At 52.2% G+C, this 17,754-nt stretch overlaps 5 protein-coding genes across 5 annotated transcripts; 3 read left to right on the forward strand and 2 right to left on the reverse strand.

Moving 5' to 3' along the window:
• Positions 1-930: 930 nt before the first annotated feature.
• Positions 931-2,691, forward strand: GCG54_00005472 (Glycerophosphoinositol permease 1; the record flags this gene model as incomplete). The annotated part of the gene is made up of 6 exons (XM_045405494.1): positions 931-1,175; positions 1,240-1,390; positions 1,446-1,539; positions 1,591-1,808; positions 1,859-2,542; positions 2,599-2,691. Coding segments are annotated over 6 exons (1,485 nt in total), but the record flags the coding sequence as incomplete, so codon positions are not given.
• A 148-nt stretch (positions 2,692-2,839) lies between these two features.
• Positions 2,840-8,260, reverse strand: GCG54_00005473 (Heavy metal tolerance protein; the record flags this gene model as incomplete). The annotated part of the gene is made up of 13 exons (XM_045405495.1): positions 2,840-5,277; positions 6,262-6,410; positions 6,466-6,566; positions 6,635-6,796; positions 6,847-6,995; positions 7,045-7,215; positions 7,268-7,332; positions 7,397-7,570; positions 7,619-7,638; positions 7,700-7,771; positions 7,828-7,894; positions 8,062-8,144; positions 8,195-8,260. The coding sequence occupies 13 exons, from the start codon at positions 8,258-8,260 to the stop codon at positions 2,840-2,842; spliced, it is 3,717 nt and encodes a 1,238-aa protein (XP_045260476.1).
• A 544-nt stretch (positions 8,261-8,804) lies between these two features.
• Positions 8,805-16,018, forward strand: GCG54_00005474 (uncharacterized protein; the record flags this gene model as incomplete). The annotated part of the gene is made up of 9 exons (XM_045405496.1): positions 8,805-9,013; positions 9,066-9,327; positions 9,378-9,768; positions 9,827-9,943; positions 11,093-11,236; positions 11,321-11,352; positions 11,415-12,268; positions 12,346-12,966; positions 15,961-16,018. The coding sequence occupies 9 exons, from the start codon at positions 8,805-8,807 to the stop codon at positions 16,016-16,018; spliced, it is 2,688 nt and encodes an 895-aa protein (XP_045260477.1).
• GCG54_00005475 (uncharacterized protein) lies at positions 13,527-15,471 on the reverse strand (the record flags this gene model as incomplete). Its single annotated transcript, XM_045405497.1, has 3 exons — positions 13,527-14,321; positions 14,377-15,366; positions 15,463-15,471. 3 exons carry the CDS (start codon positions 15,469-15,471, stop codon positions 13,527-13,529), a joined length of 1,794 nt encoding a protein of 597 aa, XP_045260478.1.
• Positions 16,019-16,036: 18 nt separating the features above from the next.
• On the forward strand, positions 16,037-17,196 carry GCG54_00005476 (uncharacterized protein; the record flags this gene model as incomplete). Its single annotated transcript, XM_045405498.1, has 4 exons — positions 16,037-16,311; positions 16,391-16,518; positions 16,573-16,864; positions 16,917-17,196. 4 exons carry the CDS (start codon positions 16,037-16,039, stop codon positions 17,194-17,196), a joined length of 975 nt encoding a protein of 324 aa, XP_045260479.1.
• Positions 17,197-17,754: the final 558 nt, after the last annotated feature.

Raw genomic sequence — 17,754 nt, forward strand, 5'->3', positions numbered from 1 at the left:
TTCAAACCTTCCATGGAGTGACCAGTATCGAGTCTTGCCAATGAGGAAGACACGTGCCGCGTCTCGTCGGCTCAATCAGCAGTTTGCAGTTTCTAAGATTCACTAAGGGGGGCCTGTGGGCTGGTATGCGCGTCCCAGGACGTGTTCCCGAGCCGATCGGATTTAAACCGACTGTTAAACACACATTCAAACACTCTCAAATCGCAATGGCCCCCACCGAAGGATTGTGTTCACGAACTGGTAGGGTTCATCGGAACCAACATGTGGATCGCGGGCAGCGGGACTCCACTCCGATCGACGTCTGACAAGTCCGCATTCCACCACGTGCGTGTCGTTGAGCGCCGGGACCCGATGGATTTCCTCCGACAGCGGGGACATCGCGGTAACATCCAATAGAGAGGTTTTCGAGCTTGAGAAAGCTTGTTTTCGCTCTCAGTTCACAGGTGAAGAAGCTCGTCCTCGTCATGCGAAGGAACGCTATCCTCCTGCAAGAACCAACTTCCGGTATTCCTGGTTGCGGTCATGTTCCGTACATCTAATTGCCATCCTTTACCAGTCCTTGGATGCAAGTTTTCAAGCACGTGCCCAATGGTTCGCGGCGACTGGCAGCTCTCAACCATGAGGATCATTATTGAGCTCCAATGGCCGGCACACTTTATCCAACTTGGCGGGGGACCGGCAGCCACCAAGTGGTGCATTAACACATTGAATGCCGGTTCGCGCCTGGATTTCTTCTGATTTTGCGTGCGAACCCACGTCGAGGATCTTCAGAGTCCTTGCGTACCGAGGGCTTGGTATGATCAGGGGTTCCACGTGCAGTAGTCGCGAAACTCCCAGGTGCCGGGACCGTACCATACTTAAGTCTTTTGGTCGTCCATATTCCGTCTCGTTTCGTGACCGAGAAAACTTGGTGGACTGAGCCTCAAAGCCGCATCAAACATCGCCAATATGGAGACTGTAACACGCCCAGAAGCAGGCTCCGATTCTGCCAACGAAATCCCACAGAAAGATGCCGCAGTTGTCGTCACATCGCGAGACGACGCCTCGTCACAGGAGCAGGCTCCTCCGGTCAGGACAGCTGGCAAGCTCGATGTGCTGGTTCAAGGTGTGGCGCTGTTCTCGGATGGATACAACATCCAGATCATCGGCTACATGAACACAGTCTTGGCGAAGCTGTAAGTTCTAACAGTCCAGCAGACTCCTTTGACAATCGAACCTGTTGGCTGACATTCTCCCCAGCTATCCGAAGCAAATGACCAGCGAGGTCAAGACCAGACTTTCCAACTCCATCCTTATTGGTGACATTTTTGGCATGCTCATCTTCGGACTCTGCATCGACAGATTCGGCAGAAAAGTTGGCATCGTACTCACTACTTTCTTCCTGGTGTTGGTGAGTTGCTAGATGTTTACACTCTGTCGAGGATCTTTCGGGCTAAGATGCTCAGGGTATCGTGATTGCGACAGCCGCGCATGGAACTTCCGTGGAAGGAATGTTTTGGATGATGGTTATCGGGCGTGGAGTTGCGGGAGTCGGCGCTGGTAAGCTCACGCGGACGCCTTCAGTTCAATGCTTCGACTAATCGTTTCTAGGTGGAGAGTACACCGTTTGCACGTCCCAAGCTCTCGAGTGTGCCGACAGTACCGAAGCCATGCGGAGACGGCGTGGGATGCTCGTCGCCGTTTCCACGAATGCTGCCATCATCTCCGGTTTCGTGAGCTCTAGCATCGTATCCCTCATCGTCATCGCAGCCTATAACGGCCAAGCGAGCGACGGTATCTGGCGCATATGCTTCGGCATCGGCATCTTCGTAAGTAGACCATCCTTGTTCCCAGAGGCCCGTACTAACGTCTTGAATAGCTCCCCTTGGTGATTTTCTTCTTCCGTATGCGACTCGTCGACTCTCAGCAGTACAAGAAACATGCAATCCAGAAGAACATTCCCTACAAGCTTGCTCTCAAGTTTTACTGGAAGCCTCTCCTCGGTTGCTGCAGCGCCTGGTTCCTCTACGATGCTGTCGTCTATCCCTTCAACCTCCTCGCCCCGACCCTTGTCTCTGGGTTTTCCTCCCAGCAAACCATGATCCAGTCCATCGGCTGGTCAGCATTGATCAATGCTTTTGCTCTGCCCGGCGCTTTCATTGGAGCGCTGTTGATGGACCGCATTGGCCGCCGCCAGACATACGCCCTCGGCTGGGCCATCGTCTGCGTTTTCGGTTTCGCAATCGGCGGATCCATGATCCAACTCAACAACGTTTTCCCATTGTTCGTCACTTTGTACGGTCTCTTCCAGACTTTCTTGTCTGTGGGACCGGGCGATTGCAACTTTCTCGTTTCCAGCGAGTCTTTTCCGACTCCGCTCAGAGGGCACTTCCTAGGATTCGCGGCTGCGGTCGGTAAGGCTGGCGCTGCTGTTGGAACAACGGCACTCAGCGCCGCTCTCGCCAGTTTCGATGATCGCCTCAAGGGCCAGCAGGCCATTTTCTTGATTGGAAGTGGCATTTCTGTCATCGGCACTCTATGTGTCTGGTTTTTGATCCCTAACGTAAGCTACCTCAGCCCCTCTCTACTTCTCATGAACTTGACTGATCATTCTCAAAGGCTCCCAAGCATCTGGAAGATGAGGATGTGAGATTCAAGAAGTACCTCGAGGAGAATGGATATGATACTAGCAGCATGGGCTTGAAAGCTTAATAGTTCTTCGGCACGTAAATGGGCATCATAATGAGATATTACAGTTTCACTTGATGTCAGATTTCACAGGACATCAGGCGTAAGAAGAGCTCCGTCAAAAGCAAGTGTATGTCGCTACCTAATAATGCAAAGAAAAAGCACGCGTAATCTATAATGATGTGGCCTTCTCCGAGTTACCGCCGATTTGCCTTGTCCACAGATCCATGTATCTGCCTCCAAGAGTCAGCAACTCATTATGAGTTCCACTCTCCACCACCCTTCCCTCGTGAACCACAATGATCTTGTCTGCACTAACAACCGTAGATAGTCGATGTGCAATGACGAAGGTCGTCCTGCCCTCCTTCAACACGTCCAACGCACCCTGAATGCTCGACTCCGTCTTGGTGTCTACCGCGCTGGTAGCCTCATCGAGAATAAGGATTGGCGGATCCTTCAAGAAAACTCGAGCAATAGCCAGTCGCTGAATCTCACCACCTGATAACTTGACACCCTGCTCTCCCACACGACTTTGGTAGCCATCCGCAAACGACAAGATTCTGTCGTGGATTGCGGCCGCTCGGCAGGCATCGAAGATCTCCTCATCGGTGGCCATCGGCCGGGCGTAGCGGAGATTTTCCATCACTGTCGCGTTGAACAGCAAGGGATCCTGCGGGACGACGCCGAGGGCATCTCGAAGTGAGCTGAGAGTGATGCCGCGGATGTCGTGGCCGTCGATGGTGATGCGTCCGGAAGTCACGTCGTAGAATCGAAGTAAGAGCTTCATAATGGAGGACTTGCCCGCACCAGTCTCTCCAACTAGGGCAATCGTATGCCCTGGCGCAGCTGACATGTTCAGGTCCTGGATCGTCGGCCGTCTTGGATCGTAAGAGAAGCTGACATCCTCGAACTCGACGTGCCCCTTGACGTCCCTCAGCTCCCTCGCGTTCTCACTTTCGACGATTGTTGACTTGGTTTGGAGGAGATTGAGAAGACGTTCGGCATCGACCAAGTCATTCATCAAGTATCGGTAATCGTGCGAAAGCCACTTCAACGGCCAGACCAGATAGTCCCAGTACTGAAGCAGAAAGACAAAGTCGCCCGCAGTGGCTCTGCCTTGCGAGATCTCGCGCAAAACCAGGCTGGCAAGAACGAAGAAGGTGAGCGGAACGGCCATGTCGAGAAGGCCTTGAACAAGCGCGTCGCCAATGCCGTACCTACGACTGGCTTCAAGTCGAGACTCAACAGTCTCGCCAAAGCGACGCTTCTCGTAGCCAAACATGTTGAAGTAAGTGACAGTCTGCCAACCCTGAACAGCCTGGTGCATGACCCTGGCCTCTTCTCTCTCTGCCTTGCTTGAGGCGCGCTTGTTCTTGATGTTCATGCTGGATGTATAGACTTCAAGCGTCATGAACGCTGCCGCAGCCAATGCCATGGCAAGAGCGAGGTAGACATTGAACTTCCAGTAAAGCAGCCAAAACGCGACAAACAAGTCGATGACGGTAGGGAGTATCTCGTTGACGGCGGTGTCCAGGACGTTGGTGAGTGACTCGCCCTGCTCAATGGCCTTCATCACTTCAGCTGAATCTCTTTCAGAGTGAAACTCCATTGACAGGCCCATGACGTGACCAAAAGCAGCGTTGGTAACTTGGCGATAAGAAAATTGCTTGATCGGGATCTTGGCGAGCGCGTCAAGGAGACCGAGGCCTGCGTCATCCTTGAGGATGACCAACCCCAGCCAGATGGCCAGAGTTCCGTAAGGAGCCTGGTTGTTGAGGATCTCATCCGTAACGCGGCCTAACTGACTTGGGATCAAGACGTTCAAAACTCTCCTTCCAGCGATGGAAAGCAAGCAAAGGAAGATGGAGAGCTGGACTTTCCGGTCTTTCTTTGGGATCAGATAAGGCAGAAAGATGGCAAAGTCTTTGATGTAACCAAGCCAGCCTCCGGTCTCCCTAAGTCGCTTAGCACGGCGACGTTTGATGCTGGCGCTGTCATCCTCGTCATCTTCGGAATCAGATTCGGAGTCCTTGCTGGCCACTTCCGTCTCAGTATCATCGCTAAATGGCACGCTGCCGTAACAAGTCGAATCGCTTCTGTCGATAGAACTCGCCCGGAGGAATGGCTGGCTTTCTTCCGAGGCATCTTGTTGATTCTTGCTGAGTGATTGACTTAGCCGGACCGAGAGAAGGAGCAACACAGCCAGTAGGCGGACTGCCTGGCAGCAGAGTATGGCGATTTGTCGGGTGGAGTTGAGATCGCCAACAGCGGTCAAAACTAGTAGTGGAGTTTCAAAGAGAACTGTGGCGGCGGGAACGCTTAGAGAAAAGCCGCGTCCATGGCGACGAAAAACAACGACTGTCCAAGCGAAAACAGACACAAAGAGATGAACCAAATGAGGTTGTTCAGTTTCCAACGCGTTTGGTTGATTAGCGGTGATAAAAAATTCTGAAACAAGTGTAGAAAAAGTGACAAGTAAAAGAATTAATCGTGGGTTTGATTGATTTTGTGGTAATGGTCGTACTCTATTGTCTGTTACTCGGCGGAGTTGTGCAAGTGTTGAAACAGCTGGGACTAGAGCGACGCCCAGTGCACAACCGTAGTGAAGGGCTTGACAAGCCCCAAGGCGAATGACCATGCTGGATGGGAGCGGTGACGCTTGGCTGAGGATGATCATTCTTAGGTGAGCAAGAGCCTCAAGATCAAGGCGGAAGAAACTTAATAAATATATGAATCTGAGTTGGTCCGAACTGGCGCGTGTGACGTAAGACCAAATGCCGGCGTGCATCGCAAACCAACAACAGTCTCTTTAGCTGTGTACCGTACCCTTTAGTGCTGATTCTGTCATCCCCACTACATTTACGATGTCCCGCAGTGGGCAAGTTTGTCTTGACTTTTTCGTTTGGGCAGTGCTCATACACTGAAATCTAACTCATACCGGGCCCGGGTCTCTAGCTAGACTGTTTAGACTGCGCTGAAGCGCGAACTTAAGTCGGAACGCGCGGGCTGCGGCATAACTGTAGCAGTTTGTCTCTATTAGGCTATCTTCAACAGGTCCTAATTGGGCTATTTTCAGTGGTTTGCCGCGGTGTTCTCGGGGTCCACGATGCACAGCCATCACCTTCAGCTGCAACCCAGTTCATGTTCCCTGTAAATGTTTCTTTCATTTGAGCCAATCCCCACTGAGGCCAAATCCAACTCAATTTCGATGCGATGATAACCATTCGCAAAAAAGCAGCAGATCAATCGACATTGGGTGAAAGCGAGTCACAATTGTCTGAGAGCATCATGATGAGCCATCATGTGACTCACATGTGCACATCAGCAGTGACATGCAAGACCCGTATTGAGCTTTTTTTGATGAAGAACTGTTCTGTTGTCAGACGACAGAACCAATCGACAGATTTCGGCAAAAGTCCTCCACTTGCGTACGGCTAACACGCTGCTTGGGTGGCGAATTCGATGCTCAACCAACAGTCCGCAAAGTTCTGTCCAATTTGTTGACCCCAATGCAGCAAACATGAATCTCAAAGTCTAGCTTCTACCGGTTCTCCCATCTCCTCATTTTACTGGCACCTCATTCGCTTCCAAGACTGAGAGCCGTCATGTTTGTCGCAAGGGCGGCTGCGCCCTGGTGCTTGTGGTCAGGAATCGCAGCCAACTCCTTCAGCTTGGCCTGCTTCTCCATCCACGCTCGTGCCCCGCCGTAATTGCAGTTGTAATCCATGAACTCTCCGGGGTTCCTGTCCGCGTCAGAACGTTCTCTTTCACCTTCACTGGAAAGATACCTTCACTCACATTGTGATTTTGTTGGTGGACTTGTCAGTTGCTGGCTTGCCTGACTGTCTGCTGTAGCCCTGAATGAGCGTTGCGCGATCGCATCGGCACTCGAAAACGGTCTGCTTCAATTGTTAGGATACATGACATGCTGCGGAGATGTTATGCTTGCCTTGAGTAAACCAGCAACCTCATCCTCCGTTGGCTTAGTCTTAACATCGGAGAAGATGGCCCCGAGCGCTTCTGCGTCTTCGACACTCTGGCTGGCGCCTTGGCCTTGGGTCGGAAGCATCGGGTGGCTTGCGTCGCCAATGATGATAGTGCGTCCTTTATGCCATGTCTTCAGAGGATCCTACAAAATAGCTGTCAGTGAAATCCCTTCCGAAGGCGGTTTCGACTTACAAGATCACGTAATTGCCACAGGCCAACTTCGGTGCAGTTCTTGAAGACAGCTCTTGCCCAAGGAGGGAATACTTTAAAAGTTTCCCTGAGCTTTTCGGGATCTCCCTTGGTCGTCCAGGACTTGCCTTCTGCATTCTCTTGCATTTGATCTGGTAACTATTAGCAACGGCTTCGCACCAAATGAGATAGCTCACATACCATCTGGGACCATGGCAACAATGCTGTAAATCGAACCATTTCTAGCAGGGCCCATGATGATTCTCCGGTCATGGCCCATTATCATCGTGGTAATCGACTCTTTGGGGTCGATGACGGATGTGAAGTCTTTGTCTTGCTCGAGTTCCGAGCTGTCAATAATGAGTCGATACGCTGGTTCAGATTAGCTGCTGCAAGATGCGAGAAATAACGTATGTGGGCTCACCCGATAATCCGGTAGGTATCGCGGGAGCCTCTTTTCCAATGACAGCCTGTCTCAGGACACTCTTACTGTCATATAAAGTAAGTAAAAACCGAATTTGAGAAACGATAGTAACTTTGAGGTGATACGCACATGCCGTCGGCACCTACGACCAGGTCTCCAACGACCTCCTCGCCGGATTCAAGCTTCACAACGCCAGCTTCTGGATCACAACTCGCAACCACGCACCCAGTACGTACAATAACTGGGCCGTCATCTTGTGTTTCTCTTGTTGCAGCCTCTTTAAGTGCATCATGCAGATCAACCCTTGGCAGTCAGCTCCTGCATCTTGACTGCATACCGCTCTTCGCCTACCTGTGGTACACCATGCGTTCCTAGGCGGCCGGTTAGTCATCATTGACAGTACGACTCTCACGTAGTGAAGGGTCTACCCACGGCTCCATAGTTCTTCTTGAGATGAAATGGGATCTCGGCGTGAAGTTTGCCGTCTGTGTCATAGATGCGGAACTGAAGAGGACATCAGCGCCATGTACTTGGATGTCTCATGGTCTATCAATGCGCACCGCCTTGTCGGCCATGGAGCCCTTCTTGGCAAGTGAATCTTCTAGGCCCCATTGCTTCTCAACGATCCTGCACAACGATGGTTAGCATAATGGAAGGAGCTACCACGTTTGGCAGCTATGGCTTATACAAACGCACTTCGAAGCATTCGGCTGTAAGCTGTACCAACCAGTCAGTCACTTTGCTCAGAGACTAAAGGCGACAGGACTTTTTCGGCCTTGGATATGGCGTCTTACGATATCGTTGCACCAATTTCCTTGTTTAGATGACTTTGTTCCAGCACAGTGATGTGCCGGTTTGGCCCACGCAATGCGATGGCCTGCAAGTATCAGCAATGTTTTTCAATGATTCAGCAAGCACCCGACATACCGAGGAGAGGCCTGCAATGCCGCCACCAACGATGACAATGCGAAATGTATTAGTATTGGCAGCCATTGCGATATGCTTTGACAGGTCACTGAAGGTATGCCGAGTAACAACGCCCAGAGCACCCTGGCAAGATCAAATACGAATCCTATCCAAGATTCGCCGAACCACAGTGAACTTGAGACAATCAGAAGATGTCGACCGCTCCGAGGGAAGTCATATGCCTACCGCATTCTGGTAATCATCCTTCAATCAATGGCCGTCCACTTGCCGACGACCCACCGGAATCGGCACGCATGCCATGGCATTGTGGAGACAGTTCAGGGGTACTTATTTTGCAGTGAAATCCGAACCGAACAAACCGAACCGAGGATTTGGAGGGGCCCGAGTGTAAGTCACCACGGGTGACCATCGTAGACCTCGGAGACTTGGAGGAACCCCCGGATGCACGGAAAGGCATTATTCGGGAGGACATATCGTGGCGAAAATCATGCCTTGATCCAAGATATCAATAAGAGCCGCGATCGTCTAACCCGAGTCAGACTTTTTGCAACAGCTCTGCAGCAGTCCAAGACGCACTTGCATAGGCACACTCACATCAATTACATCCAACATGGCCACCACTACCACCATCACTGAGCAACCCAGCGCTCCCATCACGGCCGTCGACGATGGTCGCATGAAGATGGATGGCTCAGACCCGACTTTTGGTGACTGGAGAGATGACCTCCTCCGCGATGGCTATGCCTTGATCAAGGGTGCCATCCCGAGAGAGCGTGCCGATGGCTACGCTGACAAGATGTACTCAGTCCTTGAGTCGTTGTAAGTAAACATCACCTTCTAGGAAAAGCTCGAAAGCTGACCAGCTGGGAAGTGGTCTTGGATACGACCGCAACGACCCATCTACCGTGCATCCCGACAAGCTTCCCGTCATCAACGAGAAGGGCATGCTGATGGCCTACGGCGCCTGCCACGAAGATTTCGTCTGGAGCATCCGCAGCGAGCCTGGAGTTGTCGGGCCCTTTGAGCAGGTCTACAACACCGAAGACTTGATTGTCTCCTTCGACGTCATCAACTATGGCTTCGCCAACCGTGCCAACTTGCCGGAGAACAAGCCTTGGCCTCATCAAGATCAAGTAAGCGTTACACAATTGTAAGACAAAAGTCACTACTAACACCATTTCAGGACCCCGAGAAGCCTGGCTTCCGCTGCCTCCAAGGCCTCGTCAACCTCCACCCTTGCGGTCCTAATGACGGCGGTCTGATTGTCTGCAAGGGTTCCCACAACCTCAGCGCCCAGTTCCACGAAGATCTCAAGGACGAGCCTCGCATTCCAGCCTGGACGAAGGAGTGGTACGGATTCACCGACCGCGGTATGCAGTGGCTCAAGGACCACGGCGGCGAATGGATCAAGGTCTGCGCTGACCCTGGTGACTTGATTGTCTGGGACTCCCGAACCGCACACTACAACGTTCCTGTCAAGGGCGAAATTGATCGCATGGCTGTCTATACTTGCTTCATGCCTGTGGCCGACGCCACTCAAGAGGACCTATTGAGGAAGAAGGCCGCATATGAAGGTAAGCCGATATGGATCTGTTTATGATTTGATATGTCACTAACACCTTGCCCGCGTAGCCCGCCTAGGAACTACTCACTGGCCCAATGCCAGACACACCGGCTCGAATGCTGCAGTTCGCAACGGAAAGCCCGATCACATTGTGAGGGACAGGCCACTGAACGACGCGGTGTTGAGTGAGAGAGCTTTCAAGTTGACCGGAATTCCCTACATCCAAACAAGCGCATGAGCTAAAATCACGGGCTCTTCTGGCTTCATCATCATGTATTTAAAAGACATTGTCATTCGCTAGCATAGTGTACAAGAACAAGATTGCTATCCTTCAAACCATTATCTCACCAGTGAAAACCGTGATAAACACCGAACTTCGAGCAGGGCAAGGCCTGCAAAGTTCCTCGTTGCAATATGCATCGCCAACAAGGACACTCGCTTGGAAAGCCGCGTATGCAGTACTCTTCAACGATGCATTGGCGCATGCATTGTCAATCATGATATTCCGAGACTTGCTCCGAGGACTTCGCGCGAAGATCCGAAGATCCTGGCTCTTTCTTCATGGCATCGCCATCCGTGAAGAATTCCCGAGTCCGCGGATGTGGTATCTGAGAGCAATATTAACCCAAACCGTACCGAGCTGCTTTCCATCCGAGATGAGCCCAATGACGAAAGATGCCATCGCGACTCTACCCAATAGTTGCCACATAGCAGGGGAAAGCATATCCGTGATGACCCGTTCTTGGCTAAGGGCGAAGAGAACGATAAGACAATAACAAAGACGTCGCTTTCCGAACCGAAGCGTCGTGTCAAGTGTGGCACAGCAATCAAACCGAGGACTCCAACTCCGGGGTGCCGTGAGGGGCATGTTGCTGGGCTTCCCCTTGTTTGGCTAGTCTTCCCCGCAAACAAGCTGAATGGGTACGGAGCGCCGAACGACACTAGCGACTGACCCAAGCCCGGGGCCCCTCTCTCACAATCATCTGCACCCCAGCTTCCCCAATCCGTACCCCACGCCGAATCTTGGTGAAGGCTGGGGTAAGGGGGGAGGGATACAGCCAAGGAATCAGACATGTAGAGACGAGCGTCGTTGAGGCATGTCGAGTTCGGCAAATGGCAACGTCGACATTTGTCAGGTAACATCAATCACAGAAATAGACCCATCTTCCCCGGATTGTCTCTGGATAGGGAGTATCGATCAACATCCTCATTTCAAAGTCCTACCTTGAAGGACAGAGGACAGAAAACAGTAATCAAAACGATACCTTGATCCCTCGTCTCACTTCAAAACTTCACTCTCAGCAGCTCAAAGCTATCCAACATGGGCGAAACAGACAGCAAGATCACCGAAGAGAGAGTCGAATCCGCCGACTTTGCCCAAAAGCCCCCGATTGACGATGGAATCTACAAGCCCAATGTCCAGTTGGCTGATGGAGACGTCACATATCTCATCCCGACTCCAAGTTCTGACCCACGAGGTAAGTAATCTCAATCTAGTCATCTTGAGTCCCGAGTTCAAGGCTGGATTGGGAAGCATGAAAACTGACTTGAAAACCTCTTAGACCCTCTCAACTTGAGCAAGCTGAGAAAATGGGTAAGCCCTTGAAACCTAACCAGAAAGTAATACGGCGGTATACTGACCGCGTTCCATAACAGATTATTACGATGACCTGCGCTACCTTCGCCGCCGTTGGCTTGGTACAAGTTTCCGGACTCGGTGCACTCCTCGGCGAATTCATCCCACAATACGCAGCTGAAGGACACGGCAGCTATGAAGACATCTCACACCTCATGACATACCCATCGCTCTTCATGGGGCTGGGTAATCTCATTGGCATGCCTCTGGCCCTTGCTGTTGGCCGTCGACCTGTCTTCCTTGGCTCCTGCGCCCTGGCTGTTTTGGGATCCATCCTCTGTGGCACGGCCAAGACCTACAACTCCCATCTCGCTGCTCGCATGATCCTCGGTCTAGCGGCTGGACAGAGTGAAGCTCTTTGCCCGTTGATGGTTCAAGAAGTTCACTTCCTCCATGAGCGAGCCCGATGCCTGATGTGGTTCACCCTCTGGCAGTCTACCCTGAGCGGAGTCTACACTCTCCTCACATCTTATATCGCCGCCGGTATTGGCTCATCCGGGTGGTACTTTCTCGGAGCCGGTATCGCTGCTCTGACCTTTCTCTTTGCTATCTTCATGGTGCCTGAGACGAAGTACGACAGACCCCTGGCTGCCTATCAGGGCCAGGAAGCCTCGGTTTCTCGCTTCGTCACTGCTCATGCCCCAGGCGTCGATGACACCACTGGTGTCTACACCGAGATGCTCACCCGCAAAACCACCACCGAGCCTCGCGAACTCGACTTTGTCAACTTCAAGCCTCGCACTTTGGCCTCCGACATCCGCCTTCTCAACCAGAAGCCCGACTGGAAGGAGGGCTGGCAATGCTGCACCGGCATGGCCATTGTCACCTTCTTCCCTGATATGATGTGGGCCCTACTTTTGAACGGCCTTACAATGTAAGACGCAGCCCGGGCATTTGCCAACCTACCCACAAAGTTCCAGTATACTGTCACTAACGTATTCTTCTCGACAGCGGCGTCAACATCGCACTTGGCACCACGTATGGAGCTATCTTGCAGGCAGCCCCCTACAGCTGGAGCTCTTCCGTCGTCAGCTTCGCTTTGACCGGCCAGATCGTCGTCGCCTTTCTGGCTCTGCCCCTTCTGGGCCGCGGCTCAGATTGGATCATTCAATACTTCGCTCGTCGCAATGGCGGCATCCACAAGCCCGAGTACCGACTCATTCCTCTCATCATCCCTGTCATCGTGGGCACGCTCGCCTCCATCCTCTACGGCCAGGCGGCGGCGCACCCGGAGAGGTTCCATTGGTTTGCCATCGTCTTCTCCATCAACGCTTACTACTTTGGCTTCGTGGGAGCGAACCAGGTTGGAATCACCTACGCCCTCGACGCCTACCCAACCCGCTCCGGCCCTGTGCTTGTCATTATCTGCGCCATGCGAGGCGTCATTTCCTTCGGCACTAGTTACGGAGTCACGCCGTTTGTCAACTCCATTGGATACGATGGAGCTTTCGGAGTTTACGGTGGACTGACTGCTGCTCTTGGGGCTGTTGGAATCTTTGTCTTTATTTGGGGTACTCAAATCAGAGCCATGGTTGCTAAGTGGGCTGTTGCGGAGACTAGTGCCACTCCGTCGTACAACCACTAGCACGGCATCATGACTTTGAAGGCTAGGATACCAATTACGACTGGAATTTGTTGAAGCCCGCTTAAGAAGCGGTCTTGCGATGCAAGTTCAAAAGGTCGGAGACGGAGATCACACTGGGAACTTGAATTTGGAATGGAGACAGACACGAAGATAATGAACTTGATTGAATTAAATCGCTTTGGAATGAATACTACGATAACTTCGAAATGGTCATTATGTCGAAGCCTGGTTCCTAATTGTACGCTCAACTTCTACCTCCAAGTGGGTATCTTGAGAATGGGTATTGCTGCGCTTAGTACCGAAGCAGGTGTGATGGCATGAAAGCAAACGCGCCTGAATTGCTCTCCAGCAACTAACACGTCGTCTAACTTGAGCAAGCCTGGAAGCTTCATTATTTTGACCAAGTACCTTCTCAAATGAGTCACTTGTATACAAGGTGGTGATAATCCCATGCACTTTCACACTTCGCACACGCGAGTTTCACAGTTCTTATGGCCAAACTTTCAATTAATATCCAATCATGAGTAATATCTAAACAGGAGTACTATCATTGAATAAACGGCAAGATAATCCGACTTTGATGTTCCGGACCGCAGTGGATAAAATGCTCACCCTTATTCCTCTCATGCTCAGGTCGCTCCGTCGAGAAGGCTTTGTACTCCGCAATAGAGGGAAATTGGCCGCCAATCTGGACTTGCACAGACTCGCCGGCCTCGTAGTCCACACCCATAGCCCAGATGCCAATTTCCAGCTCCACAATCTCGCCAGGTGGAATCTTCTGCTCCTCGTCATGCGGATGGAAGGGGAACTGGGGATGCATCGAACGTGACGGGTCGATCTTGCGGTGCGATGCCCTCAGCTGGCCAACCGAGCCAAGGTGAAGGTTCGTACTGCTTCGCTCCTTGGGGGCGATATCATGAATCGATTTGACGGGCGCCGCCCAGAAGGGGAAGCACAGATGCATCATCGGGTTACCGTCCTTATCGAGCTTGCGGATGTTCACAAAGACGTTCATGTCGTTGTGAGAAGGGCAAGACACGTAGAGAACTGCTTTGGGAATGCCAATCAGGCGCGAGGGCTTGTCGAAGGTGTATGTGAACTTGGCTAGGGAGTTTCCGTCCTCGGAGTTGTATGACGCCTTTAATGCACTTGCTGGGACTGACTCAGACAAAGCACCGTTCTCGAGGTAGAAGGTCTTGTAGTCGGTATTCGGAGGAGGGAAGTCTTCGAAGAGGATATCGCTTTCGGGTTCTCGGTCGCCGAACTTAAGGGATGTCCAGCGAACCTTCGGTGTCTTCTCCCAGTCGTTTTCGATGCCTTTCAGGTACCTATCAAAGAATTTCTATTTGATATATCAGTCGTCTGCGAAAAAGGGGCCCGGGCTCTTGAAGACTTACTGCAAGGTCTTCGTTCGTCTCGGGAACGCTGTAGAGATCAAACCACTCCTGCCAAGCGCTCCAGCGAATCCACTTCTTCTCACAGCCAAGCTCCATGAAACCTCTGATGCTGCCCATGGTGTGGATAGAGCTGAAGTCGGATCCCGAGATGTACGCTGGAATGTTGATGGCCTTCATGTTCGCGCGCTTGTCCTCCCACCAGATGTTGGACAGAGGGCTGCGGCGATACATCTCCGCAAAGTCCTCGACGCCCGAAGTTCCCTTAATGATCAAACTTGTAATGAGGTCGAAGTTGCTCATGGAGAAGATGCCACCTCTGACAAACTGCTCGCGGAACAGATCACCGCTCGCCTCCCAAGGTGCAATGGCCTTCAGCGACGGCGGATTCAGGGAGGCGACGTGCCATTGAGCGATGGCAAGGGCAGAGTTGCCGGCCATACCGACGCTGCTGTTGCACCAATCCATCTTGGCGATGGCCTCAATGACATCGTATGCGTCCTCGGCATCCTGCAGACCCATGATCGGAACCTGGCCGTCGCTGTTGCCGGCACCTCTGCTGTCGACGCTGATGATGGCGTACCCCTTTGGGCACCACCTCTGAGGATCCAGACCCTCGAATTTCTCGAGGCCACTAAGATCGCTCTTCTTGACGCAGCAAGACCACGGTGTCATGGGCAACATCGTCAGAGCGCTGTACTTCTTGCCGTAAGGAGACCAGCCGACGATGGCCGGGATCTTCTCCGTCGCGTCCGCTGGGCGGTACACGTCGATGTAGAGCCTGCACCCATCTCGGACCTTGATTTCAACGTCGTGGTCGATTCGAATGTCGCTTTCGAGAGGCTTCGCGTTGTATCCGTTCCAGCCCTTTGGGAGGACTTCAGTGCGGCCTGGGGTGAAGCCTTGATAATTGTTGACTCCGATTTCCGGCTTGCCGATGGGCTTGTGCGCAATCTGAATGGGGAGAGGCATGATTGGAGAATGTTTGATGAACTGGGGTGTTGGATGGGAATTTACAGTCTCCTGAAGCTGGATCTCTAGCCCAGGGTGTTGCCATTGTGGCGCTTTTTATTGAACGCGCCAGAATACCTTCTTCATCCTATCAACGACACCAATTGCTCAGCACGACGCGTAGTTCACTGCTTCGCGGGTGAGGGACCTCGGTCTATTGCTGCCCGTTGCGGGGATGGTGTCGGAAACATGTCCAGCCAAGCCAGATTTCGTGGGGTTAGACCGCGGGGTGAGATCCGGCCCAGATCCATTCGGTTTGGGAGCGGCCGCCGGCCCCACTCCCGTATCGAAAATGGGCCCTTGCAGCACCCCGAACCGAACCGAACCGAACCGTGTCCACTTCTCACGCTCACGGATTGAAGTCGAGACCGAGGCGAGGTTGGTAGACCGAGCCGGATGGGGCTGGGGGAGGAGTTCGAGACGAGGTCTGACCAGGGTGAGCTGGAGAACGCGGGGATCACGGACAAGGGTACGTCTGAGAGCTTCAGATCGCAGGCAGTGCAATATGTTATGGCTTTGACTGGAGTTGCATATAATGAAAGACGGGATTCTTAGATTTCAGCTTCAATTACACAGCATTGATCTTTCTCATATCAGTAAACATCAGCTAGAGCTCAGAAGCGCATTTTCTTAATCTCCCATACCAACCAAAATGTCCAAGTCCCTCCTCGAGCCAAAGGCTAACTACGGCGACTGGCGCGACCACTTCTTCGAACATGGCTACGCCATCCTTAAGAACGCTATTACTCCTGAGCGAGCTGAGTACTACAAACAGAAGCAGATCGACTGGCTCAAGTCCTTCAACCGCGGATTCGACCCCGACAATGAGGACACCTGGACATCGGAGCACCTCCCAGTCTCCTTCAAGGGAGGTATGTACGGGTCTTACTGCGCCCCCCATGAGCGATTCGCTTGGGAAGCCAGACTGTGAGTGATATTCTTTGGAGAACAGCATGGGCTTGGACCAGCCCGGGTGACTTACCAGATCTGGCTGACACGCTTGTAGGGAGCCTGGCGTCATCAACCCGTTCATCCATATTTGGGAAACTGAGGAGCTGCTCGTGAGCTTCGACATGTTCAATGTAACTCTCCCACGGCAGAAGGATCTCAAGTGGTCTCCATGGCCTCACTGTGGTACGTTTGTAGCTTTGTATACGAGGGCTTTCAGTTTCTGACTTCTCTGAACAGATCAAGATCCCAAGCGAAAGGGTCTCCAGTGCGTTCAGGGCCTGCTCAACTTCGCTCCGAACGGTGACAAGGACGGCGGTCTGATTCTCATGAGCGGATCAGCCAAGCTCTATGACCAGTTCTTCCAAGAAACTCGCGTGATGGCTGCTCACGAAGATGCTCCTCCTCCGGAAGAGAACTACAGAGATCTCTTCATCTTCAAGGAGGAAGACGTCAAGTGGTTCGAAGACCGCGGCTGCAAGCTAATCAAGCCGAACCTGGAGCCCGGTGACCTGGTGTTGTGGGACTCTCGGTACGTCTTCCGATTCATTTCTGTGAGAAGTTGGCTAATAGATATTCGCAAGCTCCATGCACTACGCCAAGCACCCCGAGGGCACACAGATTCGCCATGCCCAATACGTCTGCTTCACTCCTGCCAAGTTCGCCGACCCTCAGAGCATCAAGGAGAAGGCCGATATCTTCAGAGCCTGGGGAGGAACCACTCACTGGCCTCACACGAACATTCATCCCCAGGGCAAGGCCAAGAGGGATGGTGTGATTGATCCGCAGGAGCGTGAAGAGCCATTAGAGAAACCAGTGATCACGGATAGGTTGCTGCAATTGGCGGCGGTTAAGGCATATTAGATTGAAGATGTACGAGTAGCAATTGAGCTTTCATCGGAAGTCATAGGTTCTTAATCAATGTGTCAGTTCCGAACAATTTGACCGTTTAACATGCTGTGTAAAACCAGATGCAATCTGAGACTTGATTGCTGGTGGCCAGATTAAGTACGTGATAATTGCTATGTCGAGCATGATTCTGAAATATCATGAAGTTAAATCAACAGATGTTGAATAACTGCATTCCATGCGTCTTCTTCAGGGAAAAGGCGTTGAATGAAGGGTGCTTTCACATGAAGAGTCGAAACTGACTTGGGGAACCATATGAGTGTCTGCGAGGATGTCACACTGCAGCAAATGACCAGCTCACGTGTAGCGATGAACGCTGCACATCCCTGGATGCATCAAAACATGGACTTTTCAACACGTCGCCAGTTTCCACCGAGCATGCAACGAAACAGATCCACAGCTGCAGCAAGGAATGAAACCGGCTTTGATCAGTGATCAGCCATTAATAATTACGACGCCTCCAGTGGCCACTACCCGAGGCACATTGCCGCGGACCCCCTCCCCCGGATTGCT

The sequence above is a fragment of the Colletotrichum gloeosporioides genome, assembly GCF_011800055.1.
Source record: "Colletotrichum gloeosporioides strain Lc1 chromosome Unknown consensus_67, whole genome shotgun sequence".
Lineage (NCBI taxonomy): Eukaryota > Fungi > Ascomycota > Sordariomycetes > Glomerellales > Glomerellaceae > Colletotrichum > Colletotrichum gloeosporioides.